This window comes from Sinocyclocheilus anshuiensis, unplaced genomic scaffold (genome assembly GCF_001515605.1).
Source record: "Sinocyclocheilus anshuiensis isolate Anshui unplaced genomic scaffold, SAMN03320099.WGS_v1.1 scaffold1003, whole genome shotgun sequence".
NCBI classification, from domain to species: domain Eukaryota; kingdom Metazoa; phylum Chordata; class Actinopteri; order Cypriniformes; family Cyprinidae; genus Sinocyclocheilus; species Sinocyclocheilus anshuiensis.
In genome coordinates, this window is record NW_015542495.1 from 1,542,147 (window position 1) to 1,556,756 (window position 14,610).

The following is a 14,610-nucleotide window of genomic DNA, read 5'->3' on the forward strand; positions in this document are numbered from 1 at the left end:
AGATGACTGAGGATGATGGCGAATGATTTACAGATCCTGAGCACCACTGACAAGCATCTGATCTTGTAAAATGTGTGGTAAGTACTGCCGCCGCTGAAGTTTACACAGAGCACGTGCGATCGCAAATCTCGAAAGTGAAAGTAAAAAGCGATTGTGCATTCGAATGCAGTTTCAATGCCCCGCATATTAATAGCGGCTCCCTGATGCCTGCATTTTATATACAGTATAATTACCCAATGATATAAGTGCGAGAGACCGTATTGAAATATATATTTTCCCTGTGTTTCCTTCCTGCTGTGGGAGCTACTGAAATGAGCCGCACTGTGAAACAGCCAATCAGAGCAGAGCTCAACATTATTATTCATGACCCTTCCAAATAAGGTAAAAACAGAGCATTTCATTTAGGGACAAATCCTAGGGTTGTAAATGGACATGTAAAACTGTTTCTGGAGATTTTTTGACCTTACCTAAGCCACATACCTTCTATTTAGATATCAGAGAACAATTTAAAATATTGTATCAATGCATTCTATGGCACCTTTATGCACACCTGCTCATTCCTCTTCATTTATTTTTGTGTTAACGTTTTTGCACCCAAAACATGTAGTTGTAGTTTTCTATCCTATCTCTGACCCTTACAATTAAAATGATCAAATTATCAGTATTTACTCACCCTTTTTATGTTCCAAAACTTACTTTGTTCAATAGAACAAAAAAAATATATAAAAAAAATAGTGACTTAAATGTTGATATGTTTGTAACATAACCTCTACATCTTCTGAAGCCATTTAATAGCTTTATCAACCACTTTTATAATGGGCTGTGTCTGCAATTGCCCCCTAAAACTTATTAATGTACTAATATAATCCACATGAAAACTAGTAAATACATTTGGACGAGTTCACTAGAAGGGCTGCCTCTTTTTTTTTGTGGTTTGTGCCATAAGAAACTAAAAAAGCTGGCAGTGTGGTTGTGAACAAGCATTTACCGCCACATTTATACTGTCTTCTTCTGCTGAGGCTTGAGAAATAACTCTAATAATAAGTGCTTGTGATAATATCCACCATTGTTGTGGGCCCCACCACTCTGAAACACCCTAAATTGTGCACTATGTAAAGGTATAGAGGACGATTTAATCGCAGCCATGAAAATTTTCACAGATACTGATAATTATTTATTTTGATTTTGAAGATCCATCTCTTAATATATTGGCTAATATTATGCTATATATCTTTCAATTTTTTTTAGACTTAAATTAATGTCTAATTAAAAATCAAATTTTTTTAGATTTAAATTAATGACATGAAGCTGCTTTTAATTTTAAAATACAGTACATGCAAATGCAGAAAACAATATTCTATCAACTGGACGACTATTAATATATGACAAAGTAAACATTCTAGATGGATGTGTTTGACCATTGACCACGGCAATCTAAAAATGCGGCACTGAAGTTAAAATAAGTACAACTTTTAAATTACATGTCTCTGGGCTTTGTGTTAATTATCATTTATTTAAACACAAAAACATTGTGTGAACACCCCCCCACCCCCCCCCCCCCCCCAACCCCCCCCCCCCATTTGCTGCTTACAGCCTAGGCCTAATCTTCAGGGTTGTTTGATGGTCAGAGAGAAAAGAAGGATGATAAACAGAAATAAGCACTAAAGTCAGGCTCCCTCTATTGTTTTGTTTAAGCTTTGTGCTCTTTCTCTCCATTTTTAGCATGTTTGTTATCATGGAGGTGGCTTAATATGCCACGGCCACTATCATGAAGGAAGCTCTGTTCTTTAGAGGCCTTGCATACGAGTGAGGATATTTTGCTAACAGGTGCAATGCTAGCAGCCTCATTTGTCTTGAACACACAGAGGTGATTTATTCGATAGTGCAGGTTCCCTTCGGAGGAAACCGCTAGCTCTGCTGTTACTGAACAATATGGCTGACAGTGCTGCCTGTATATGTAATATTAGGTTAGTCTGCTTTGCAAGGCATCCTTTTAGTGTTGAGGGTAATGTGTTACTCCATTTATGTGTTATTTTTCTCTGTAACAAATGTTAGGGACTATTTAAAAAAAATATATATATATTACATTTTAAAAAGTGAAGATGTTACAAAGCAGAACAATTACAATACATACATTATAACAAATACAATTACAAAAAGTTGGAAGTAGTTTTACTACATCCATATATTCTGAATATTAAACTTTGCCCTGGCTAGTTTATGAAAACTATTATTTTAATATTTATATGGGCCTTTTTATACACATGCTAATATCAGTTAATAACAGACATCCTAAGATATGCAGTACCCATGCCAAACTCTCTGGGCAGGCACTTCTTTTGAGTAAGTACTTCCTATTTTATCTGACTGTAAAGAAAGTATGAATATACAGTATACTATGAATGTGTGATCCAGACAGCTACGTACAGGTGCATCTTAATAAATTAGAATGTCGTGGAAAAGTTCATTTATTTCAGTAATTCGACATGTTGTCATTGTCATGTGACGTACCAGCTTCTGTTGCGTTGCATCACTGCCAGTCACAAATCCTCTTCCATGGCCTCGTGCGATCTGATGCGCACTTCAGAATTTTTGCCTACTGTTTTAAGAATACTATGAATTTGGACATTACTGCTGTTTTTCACATACTTAATGGTAGAGAGACTCGAACCCACGACCTTTGGGTTACAAGTCCGACTCTCTAAACATTAGGCCACGACTGAGCTAATAGCAGAGAAGAGAAGTAGGCATATTTGGATGTAGCCTATAACTTTTAAGGTGATTTTGCCTGTTTAGACACTTAAAAGCTCCAGTCCCTGTGCATTATAGTTAGCAAAGAGCGACCTGCACATTCTTCAGAATTTCAAGAAAGTCATTTGAGTTTGGAAAGACATGGTGTAGATAAATGACCTAAATGCTAATCCGCGAATATTCAGAAACTCTTTCCCTCTCTGTGTGTGTGCGTCTGCACGCTGCGCGTCACCTGTGAAAAGCGTTTGAGCTTTCTGCATTACTCACATATGTGGCAGCAGTGGCAGACAGACTCGTGGTGCCACACGCTGCGATGCCAACAGTTTTCTATCTCACTCTCCTTCTCTCTCTCTCTCTCTCTTTACCAGTTACTCTTGCCCACTCTTCATCAGCCGCTCGCTCACTCTCTCTTCCTGCTGTTCACAGCTCTCCTGTAGCATCTGGCTCCGAGACGGATGACGAACAAGTCTGTGTTCTATTTGTGAACGCTTTGCTCTGTGTCACACTGTCGTCTACTGATTGTGAAGTATTTTTAACTTTTGTTGATGATGTTTATTTACAAGCCAGTCATGTATTTTATGCAAGCACACAAATGCAGGCGTGAGTGCTGGGTCAGTGCAGCGTTGTACAGTACATACTTGCACAACATGCATTGTTGCGGCAGTAACAGATCTCTTAGTGCACAAGGGGATTGGTAGAGTTTCCTTGAAATATCTGTCATTAAACCTACCTATAAATATGTTGAACTAACCTTAAGGTCATGATGAAACAAATTCTATCTTGGGATCTACATCCAAGGAAACTGATTATCTAAACGAAGAAATAAACGTAATGTGGGGACTTGGTTCAATCCACCAGAGGCAGATCTGAATGCAATCTTGCAGTTGATTGTAAGAAAGGCACAGGGTTTAAACAGACTAAATGATTCGATAAGTCCTGCATACGTCACCAGAGAGAAGTTTGCTGTTTCACCGGAAGATGAAGTTGTGACATTTTGATCATTAATTCAACATTCCAATGTAAAAAGAATTAAACATGTGAATGGATTAATTGTTCTATCACAATTAATATTTTATTAATTTTATTAATGTTTTATTATTTTGAATTGTCCTTTTTTTAAATGTTCTGTTGATTTTCTAATTAATTTTCTATTACATTTTAATTTTAATTTAATTTTTTTGTCTATTTTACTAATTTAATATTTCTATTTACTTTATTTCAGCTTTAGTCATTTTAATACTTTAACTTATGACTTATTTACATTTTCCAAATGGATATTACTAGTCGGATTGGATTGGATTATTAGTTGGATATTCAGTGTTATTAATTTTTCATGTAATATTTACATTTTTTGTCTTTATTTGAAACACCAAAATCTTGTAATACTCGTAGTATCACTTAAGTTTTAGCGAACAATAACACTGAATCGTTCACAGGTAATTGAGATACATTTAGAAGTTTTTTTATTCCGAATAGATTATTAAATAGAATTTCCATTTCATGCCGACTTCTATTCCACCTAGCCGAGCGAGGATCTTTTCAAACTATTTGACCTGAAAGAGAAAAGTGACCATAGAAGAAGAAATGTACAAAAATGCGTTTGCTATGCTTCGGTGTTTACACTTGGTTTTTCATGAAATCCGCTTCTAATGTTAGTCAAGGTTTCTTGCAATAGACAGTCTATTTCTACCCTCTTTCTGACCCTTAGAATTAACCTGGTTACTGCACCTTTAAAATTTCTAGAAGTTAATGACCTCTTTTCTGATTGGTAAACCTCTTTGCATGTGAAATGAGTAAAAAGACCCCTTCAAAGTTGCCAAATAATAAATACTCATTGATATGCAAATATAAGCAGTCATATGTTAATAAGCTTATGTTTTTTACATCAATGCCTCATTCTGAATGACCTGCTTATGCAGCTCTCATCACTATGGTGTCTCTCTTTTGTAGAGAGTGGCTCTTCCATCACTGCGTCCTGTGTCGGTCTGGACTGCTCACGCACTCCCCCCACTGGTACAGCCGGTAAAGCCGTGCCCGGATACAATGGTGAGTTTCCTCTACATTGCCATGCTTCACATGGCACGTTTGCAGCTCTTTATTTGATTGTTACCAACTATTTCTCATTCATCGCTGAAGGATTATGTGTTAGAGCTCCTTTTGATTGACAGTTTTTAACTGGATGGTTCAGTATGTGACTGAAGTACTTAAAATTTCCTCATCTTTGTCTCATAGTGACAGTGATTGATGATGAAATGCAACAGGTGAAACCAAGGACTTTGGGAAATATTGTTGTAAAGTGAGTTATTTTAATCCTTTTCATATTTCATTTGGTATTGACAGAGACAGTAGGAAGGGGGCAGAAATTTACTAGGAATGGATAACGGTAATAGGATCAGGCTAGATTTGACCCCGCATGTCCTGCACAAATAGTTATGTGTTTTTGCACACTGCATTGACGTACTTTCTTTTAGGGCTGGGCGACGCATATGTCATGATGCATCAAGATGTTCTAACTGGATCATAATTGTTACTGCTCAAAACCATTTGTGAAAGAAAAGTGAAAATGGACTCCCATTTACTTTCCTAATGCACAATTCATGATCGCATCGAAATGTAACAAGTTACACCCCTTTTAAAATGACATTGCCAAGCCCTTGCTTTCAACCATCTGTCATATAGAGAGCGCGTTTTACAATCCAGTCAGTTTCAGATGGACAAATCAAGTCCCATCCCTTTTTTTTATATATATTTCGAAGATCCCTTTTTCTCAGAAATGCATCACACAAGCACATTTAATGGGCTGCGATGAACGCTGTTTGATGTTGACTTTAATAAAAGGACAAATATAATGAAATGTCACATTTTAAAATGTCAGAGGGAGTGAATGTGCCGAACTGATTCCAAAATGTCTTTTAAAAAAAAGTTAAGCAGTCCATAATGGCACTTTATATTTTATCAGTCAAAAGTTTGAACACATTTTCACAAAGAAAAGTTGCTTTGGATTGCACTTGCTCATTGACTGACATATGAGTTTTGTTAATGCTATTTGATCATAAAAAAATAATTTATAAGCCAATATTTTAGTTTTCGATTTAAATGTGTAAATATTTGCATTTTTTTACACATTTCAAAGTAATTGTAAAGTCATATAAACTACAAAATAAGTCAAATGTGTCAAATGTGTTCAGAATTTTGGATCGGTGGTATAGAAGTAGCTCTGACCTCACTGAACTTTATGAAATACAGAATAATAATCATCATCATCATCTGTATTATTATATGATTGTATAGACAGCCCTGTTCTCTTTCTTTTTTACCCGTGTCACATAGACGCCCATATTTTTTCAGGTGCATCTGCTCAGACACCCGTCCAGGCCTGCGCCGTGTCCTAAAGATGGTAGCGTAGCTTTTTTTTGTTTGATCTTCACAAATAACTCTCCTTTTTTTCTGCTTTCCACTTCAATCTGCTCATCATCTTCTCTACACAATAAAAGATTTACTGACACAAAGGCCAAGCAGAGAGAATCTTTTCATCACACATCTGACTTTAAAATCTCAGTCTTTGTATGAGGACATTAAGCCTGAGTCTGAGCGGAATGACTAACGGGGTCTCGTTTCACACCGTCTGCTTAGAAAAGAGCATTTTCTGTGTTTTTTCAGCCTTTCTTCAGGTACAATACCCGTCTAAGCCGACTACATGTCTGTCCTCGCCCGCCGCTGAGGGAACTAATCTCGTAGATGTTTGTTTTGTTGTCATTTCAGTTCTCCGATAGATTTGATTTTAATCAAGAAAGGCTGCCGGATACACGCTCGGTTTAAAAGGAAATTGTGACTTCTAAAACGAGACACTGTTTTATACGTAAACACATTCAGGAGGTCCAGGGGGGATACCGAATAGCTGTTTATCTTGCACGTATTTTTCAAGTATTTTGATTATTGTGTCCATTAGGGGTTATATGCTTTTATTCCTGAATTTTTTTCCATCTAAAAAGTGTATTTTATTCCTTATTTTAGTTTTTTGTTCCTCTGAATATTGTCATTTATATTCATACTTTAAAGCATTCTCTGACCTTGAAAGATTGAAAACATCCTGTTCTTTGATGGTTTAAAGAAGAGCAAGGTCACATCTTGAATTTTTTTTTTCTCTAAAAGCGTCTCTCTTTCTTCTCTCATCAGGCTTCCTCTGCCTCCTGGGGCGGCTCTCAGTCTCTGGCAGAATCAGACGCTGTTTAAGGAGCTGTACTTCACCAAGTTTCCTGTAAGAGTTTAGCTACAAGATATACAGTGGAGATCAAAATTAGAGAACAACCTATAATATCCTAAATTTCAAGGTCACTGCTTAAGAATATGTGAAGTTATCCAAACAGGAGTAGAAGGCAGTTTTTTGAAGCATATTTCATAAATTAATTGTATTCTGAAGCACAGTATAAAAAAAACGTAAATGAGATATTTTGAAAAGAACTCTGATCAAAATTAGAGAACACTTACAGATACCTCCAAGTTTTTGAAGTATCAATCGCATATGATGCGATTTCAAGTTCGAGTGTTACAAGCTCTTGGTGCATAAAGAAGATCTGTAAAGTTGCAAAGACTAAAGTCTCAAATCCAAAGAGATATTCTTTATAAAAGTTAAGAGTCAACCACACCTACCTAAAACGGCTCGTTCTAACATGCCCCCACATGTCTATGTCACAATGTGGAAATATTAGCATAATGCCGCCCAAATGTGCACGCAAAGAAAGAAGGCGTGGTTTCAGGAACAGCAGTCGTGTTGATGCAGCCATGTCAGGGAGACGCTGTGTTTCAGTGCGAAAAATAATGATCTTTAAAATAGCATCATATGACCCCTTTAAAGGGATAGTTCACCCAGAAGTGAAAATTTTGTCATAATTTACTCACCCTCATTTCGTTCCAAACCTGAATGAGTTTCTTTCACATGTTGAACATAAAAGAAGATATTTTGAAGAATGCTGGTAATCAAACATTGACTTCCATAGTATTTTTAAGTATTTTCTTCAAAATATCTTCTTTTGTGTTTTTTATTTTTGTTTATTGTGAACATTCATTTACAATCATGTAGCATATTTCAAGTTGCATACAATGCTCAATGTAACCATGGAGTATCTTTACAATATGTAGATACGTACAATGACCTAGTATGTTTTGTAGTATGTCTTCATAAATTTGAAACAATTTAACGAAGGTTGAGTAAAATGTATAGATATAAATTTTACTCAACCTTCGTTAAATTGTTTCAAAGTATAACCTGTTTTCCTTTTTACAAAGAAAAGTAATGTTAAAATAAAATGTATAAAGGCGGGGGGGGGGTAACTGTATACATCCAGGATGAGAACATGTGTCCTAATTTAATTCCATCCAGAATAACCTCAAATGATCACTGGACTGCTTCATGATGTATATAGATATTAAACAAAGTACATGCATATTCGCAAACATGTACATATGCACACACAAGCATATATTATATTGCATATATCTAGGGCTGCCCCCTAATAGTCGACTAACCTTTAGTCGACGAGAAGAGGCTTGGTCGACTAAAATTTTATTAGTCGCTAAGTCGCAGAAAAAAAAATTGGAAGTGGTGAGGTCACGCAGTCCGTGACAGACAGATCGCTAACAGCTGGATTTTGTGGTAATACAGGACATCCAAATGCTCGCCTATCATTCATCTACCTCAAATATGGCTTATCATCTGAAATATGTAAGTAGTAGCAACTTTACATGGCCGCTTAATCTAATGTTAACCTAGAAAAATGTGCGCTGTTCAAGTGTTTGTGCGGGGTGTGAAAGCTGAACAGTAGCACGCTCACAGCATGACAGATGGAGGTGCCGGTGCAGTCCCTTGCTCTTAAAATACTCCCATTTTGGTCATACAGATAAGAGTAATACATCTTTCGAACCTGTAAAGCCTCTACGTTTATTTGTGTGCACTCACTATAACAACAAAACATTGCGCTTTTGTAAAATAATGTAATCAAACAGGATGTGCTTTCTGCCGTCTCGGCCTCTGTGAACTTGAGCGCAAAACTCAGTGTATACTTGCCTTACAGACATGAAAAATATATCTATAGAGAGTGAAATGTCTACTTTCAAATGAAACAATTCAAATCTGAAAAAAAAAAGATATATATATTCTCAGATTATGTAATCTGTATGAAACTTGCATGCAGGTGCATCCACTAGCCTACTGTAGAGGTGATGAGTCAGTGTCACCAACTTCATCTCTTAAACAGAAAACACTAGTTTATCAATAGATTATTAAAATGGTAATGCAGTTTAATCTTACTGTTTTTCCTCTGACTCATTCATCATCATTACTTCTGCCGGTGTGCCATGGCAAGCTTTATGCGTGCACTTGAGCGCTTATTAGGCTATGTAGGCAATTAAAGGCTCATTATCATGATTTAAATGGTTTATTAATAAACGTGCGATTAGTCGACTAATGCTTACTACTAGGCGACCAGAAAAATCTTTAGTCGAGGGCAGCCCTACATAATTCTATCTATATATTGATCATCTTTTATTTATTTATAACAACAAAATAAGTCCTTCTTTCTGATACATATTCAACCCATTTCCTCCACTTTCCCAGAAACGCATACCTTCTTTAAATTAACCAAAAAAAGTGATCTTTTCCATCGTATAAATCTCTATGGTCACATCATTATCTAAAGTTGGTCTCTCCTGTTTTAACCAATTACGTGTGATTGCTTTCTTGCTGGCTGCCAAAAGCCATTATTATCTGCTGTTGCTATATCTGGATATACGCAGCCAAAATACAACAATTTGAGGTATGTCTCTTCTAAAAATATATTCAAGAGCCTCCTGTATTTCTTTCCAGTGTTCTTGAATATGTAGGCATTCCCAAAATATATTATAATGCTTTGCTTCATTACATCCACAGTTTCGCCAAAATTTTCGGAGAGATATATATGTACTGGTGTTTTAAAATATCTTATGTTTTTCTTCAGTAAGTTTTTCAGTATTACTTTCAATTTAATGAACTAGTTGATTTCCAGTGAAATACTCATATATTTGACCATTCTTCATCAGTAAAGATTATTCCACATTCTGTCCTCCATTTCACTTTGATATAAGTTGAGAGTGTGTCTTCATATTTTCCAAACTCTTGTATATCTGAGAAACTATCCTATATCTAATACCTTATGTGTGTGCCTTCTTAAGTAGGTCTATCAATGGATTCAAATTATCTTAGAGTTTTCCTTTTATTTTTTATCATAATAATTTCGAACCTGTAGGTATCTGTAAAAATCCTGATTTTCTAGAAAAAAAACTTTTCCTTTAGTAGTTGAAAATGTAAAATTTCACCTTTCTCAATGATGGTACAAAAAGAAGCATTTCCCTTGTTTGCCCCCCAATTTAAATCTGTTATCCAACATGGTTGGGGTCATAAGCAAACCATTTCAAAATTGTACTGAATTCCAACAAATTAAATTCCAAATGAAATTCCTGTTGCCCAAACATTTAAAGTAAGTTTTGTCCATGGGTCTTCTATCTCTTCTATATATTGTCATAACTTGCTATCTGTTAATATGGCTTGTATAGGAATATTCTTTGAAATACAACTTTCCATATCCTTCCATGGAGCATGATGATGTGGGTCACACCAGTTTACCACTGTCCTAATTTGTGCTGCTATATAATAATCTTTTAGTGGAAATGGGTAAGATTTTTAATGTTCTATTTCTAACATTCGATTGGTATCTTACTATGGGAACAGCCCAGCCTTAGTAAGAGAATTTTGAGAAATTATCTTACCATGTTCCAAAGGGCAGCTAAGGCTGCTAAGTGCAAATACTTCTCTGATCTGATCACTAAAAACTGGTATAAATCTTGTCCTTTTTCCACCATTGACTCTGCTTTAAATCCTCCTGTCAAACTTTTCCCTGAGCTCTCTGTTCTACTTTGTGAGAGTTTTGGAAGGTTTTTCACAAACAAGGTCATGGCTATTAGATCTCAGATGTATTAGAGTTTGATGCTCCTTTATACTCCTCCACATGGTCTGTGTTTGAGCCACTCAACTTGCACTCCTGTAAGGAAATTGTGGATCATCATAAGCTTACATCATGTCCACAATATATAGTTCCTCTGCCTTTCCTTAAACAAATTATGGATGCAGTTGGCCCAAGTCTGTTATCAGTAATTAATAAATGCTTACAAATTAGTACTGTTCCAGTCTGCCTTAAACAGGCTATTGTAACACCGTATCTTAAAAAACCGAACCTCGATCCTACATCTCTTTCCAATTTTCGGCCCATCTCAAATCTTCCTTTTATTTAAAAGATTATGGAGAAAGTTGTACTGGCTCAATTACAGTCTTTCTTGTCAGATAACTCTATTAATGAAGTCTTTCAATCAGGTTTTAAAGCTCTACATAGCACTGAATCGGCCCTGTTAAAAGTCTTAAAGGGGTCATATGATGCGATTTCAATTTTTCCTTTCTCTTCGGAGTGTTACAAGCTCTTGGTGCATAAAGAAGATCTGTAAAGTTGCAAAGACTAAAGTCTCAAATCCAAAGAGATCTTTTTAGCAGCATCATATGACCCCTTTAAATGACATATTTCTCAACAGATTCAGGGAAACCCATGGCTCTTCTCCTCTTAGACTTAAGCGCTGCATTTGACTTAGTCGACCACAACATTCTTATGTCACGCCTGGAGTCTTGTGTAGGACTTCGTGGTATTGTCTTACAGTGGTTTCGCTCTTATTTGTTTTACTGTTCAAATAGGGCATTGCGTTTCTACTGACATTCCTCTTGGTTGTGGTGTTCCGCAAGGTTCGATCCTTGGGACTGTGTTGTTTTCAATGTATTTGCTCCCCCGGCTTCTATTTTTGAAAAATATGGTGTCTCCTTTCATCTCCATATCCTTTTCATTTCCATATCCTTCCATGGAGCATGATAATGTGGGTCACACCAGTTTACCACTGTCCTAATTTGTGCTGCTATATAATAATCTTTTAGAGGAAATGGGTAAGATTTTTAATGTTCTATTTCTAACATTCAATTGGTATCTTACTATGGGAACAGCCCATAGTGGAATATTCTTTGTATTGCTGTATATGCTGATGATACCCAGCTTTATCTTCCCCTACAGCGTAATAAGTAATCACTTCAGCCATTGTTAGACTGCCTAAACGAACTTAAGCTTTCAAGCAATTTCTTACACCTGAATGAAAACAAATCAGAAATTATTTTGTTTGTAATAAGTTTGTAAGAATTCAAATAAAGAGAGTTTTTTTTTTCCCCTATAGTAAGGACATTAAATTGATTGTTTTGAATTGAATTGCATATAAATGCGGATTATTTAACTTGGTTCATTCAAGAATCATAAAAATGTATCACAATTTCCACAAAAATATTAAACAGCACAACGGTTCTCAACATAATAATAATAATAATAATAATAATAATAGTAATGATAATAAAAATAATAAATACAGCCTTGGTGATCCTAAGAAACCTCTTTCAAAAACATTCATTATTCGAAACTTTTGAGCGGTAGTGCATGTGTGAAACAAAACATGGTTATAACTTAGCTTCCTTAATTTCTGTGGTAGTAGTAGTTTTAAAGTAGCATTTAGTATCACTAGTGAGGCCAGAATTTGGACTTTCAGAATAGTTTTGTAATATATTGTGTGTGTGTGTGTTATTCTAGTGAAGGAGTGGCCACTCAGACAAAAAAGGGACCATCTGATTTAAAGACACCAGCCACAATTTGTTTGGTTTTCATATTAGGGGCAGGGACCACCATAAAAAAAAAAACAAATGTGTTCAAATAACATTTTGTGACCATTACCAAATACAGAAAAAAAGCCCATACTAAAATGAAAAAAAGAAAAAAAAAAGTTTGTGCCTTTGTGATCATAATTACTACCTAAAAAATTGAAATGGTGATTACTGTCATAGGCAGAAAACAAATTGCATTATGCAGTTGTGCTGATGTATATGTATGTAAGTTCACTTGTGCCTTAATCAAAAGCTGAGAATGTGCTTGTAATAATATCATCCCAGACAAATGAAAGTCGCACAGCAGTCTTGATGTGTGATTCTGACAGGCGCCTTCCAGTTATGCATTAGACGGTCCTTGGGCGTGCTGAGGCTGTTATGTGCAGTTTGATTACTATATCTGTTCCTTTTGATAATAATCAGGCAGGACAGTCATAATCCCTTCACAGGAAGGTGCTCAGCATGTGCTTTTGATAATTATATCTCAGCTGCTGCTTGCTGCATTCAGACCACATGCTGATTGTAATGACAACAGAAAAGTTGAAAGGATGTGTTTATCACTGAATATATTTTTTGAATGATGTAGTGCTATTCTGTGCAGTTAGTTACAGCGAACGGGAACTGAAGATCTGAGGTTTAAAAAAGGATGGCAAACCATCATAAAAGTCCATATTAGCATGTACACTACTGTAGACAGTAATTATTAGTAAAGTCATACTGTATGCTAGCTTTGGGTGAAAAATTAACTGACAATCTTTGAGAGTTAATGTTTTTAAGGCATTGTATTAAGCATTTTATTTCCATTTTTTTTATTTGAATACTTTTATTTTTGCAGCAAGTGTTGGTATATATATATATATATATATAACAACACAACATATATCAGTATGATTTCTGAAGGATCATGTGACAGTGTCAAGACTGGAGTAATGGCTGCTGAAAATTCAGCTTTGCATCACAGGAATAAATTACATTTTAAAATATATTCAAATAGAAAGTAGTGTATTAATATTTCACAATGTTACTGTTTTACTATAACAGTTTTGTGGTGAAATGTAGCCTTTTGAGCATAAGATCCTTAACCCAAAAATGGACTTATTTTAGGACTGCATAGCAAGTTATAATTTGTTTTTATGTGGTGCAGCACCATCTAGTGGTTCAAAGAAACATATTAGCTGCTTTTATACTGGCACTTGATCAATGTCTTTAAACTCACAAATATGTATTCCTATTGTGTTGTATTCCTAAAGTGTTTTTATTGCACTCCCTCCTAGGGTTACTATGACACCATGGACGCAGGTTTTGTGGATGAGGAGGGCTTCTTGTACATCATGTCTCGGTCCGATGACGTCATCAACGTGGCGGGTCACAGGCTGTCCACCGGTGCCCTCGAAGAGGTGTGAGGAGAGGGAGCATCTCAATCATGACACAAATAATAATAATAATCTCAAGCATCTTTGTTATTGCTTTACCAAAGAAATCGTGTGTGTGTTTGTCCTTCAGTCTGTCCTGCTGCACTCTGCCGTGGTGGACTGTGCTGTGGTGGGGCTGGAGGACCCCCTGAAGGGACACGTTCCACTGGCTTTGTGTGTGCTCCGAAATGGTAAGGAATGGAGAAAGGGATATTATTAGTACAAATATATACCTTGGGGGATATATATTTGTTTATGTGCTTGTTTGTTTGCAGACTGTCAGAAGAGTGAGGATGTGCTGGCGAATATATATATTAGTGCCGTCAAACGATTAATTGCATCCAAAATAAACGTTTTTATTTTCATAATATATGTGTGTGTTCACACACATACAGTATATATTTTGAAAATATTTACATGTATATATTTATATTCATTATAGGAAATTATGATCCGCACTCACGAGAACAATCTTCTTTTTTCTTTTATTTTACATTCATTACTGATGGGAAAAGACACAAACGTTTCGGCTCAAAGCAATTCAATCCCTCCACCCACTTTTCAAATCACTAATTATATTGACGTCATCATTCATTAGCCAATGTTCAATTACCACAATCATTAAATCATTTCCACTTAAACCCTGGACAATTGACATATATATATATATATATATAT

At 35.8% G+C, this 14,610-nt stretch overlaps 1 protein-coding gene across 4 annotated transcripts in view; it reads left to right on the plus strand.

Annotated features, from left to right (window-relative positions):
• LOC107694183 (acyl-CoA synthetase short-chain family member 3, mitochondrial-like) overlaps positions 1 to 14,610 on the plus strand; it is a 48,870-nt gene that overhangs the window by 27,583 nt on the left and 6,677 nt on the right. For 2 of the 4 annotated variants that reach the window (XM_016493815.1, XM_016493816.1), the window contains 5 exons: positions 4,702 to 4,797; positions 4,984 to 5,047; positions 6,928 to 7,009; positions 13,795 to 13,917; positions 14,024 to 14,123. In XM_016493815.1, coding sequence (XP_016349301.1) covers positions 4,702 to 4,797; positions 4,984 to 5,047; positions 6,928 to 7,009; positions 13,795 to 13,917; positions 14,024 to 14,123 — 465 coding nt within the window. Of the gene's footprint in view, positions 1 to 4,701; positions 4,798 to 4,983; positions 5,048 to 6,927; positions 7,010 to 13,794; positions 13,918 to 14,023; positions 14,124 to 14,207; positions 14,244 to 14,610 lie in introns of those variants that run through there. The other 2 variants (XM_016493818.1, XM_016493817.1) reach the window with 2 other exon arrangements.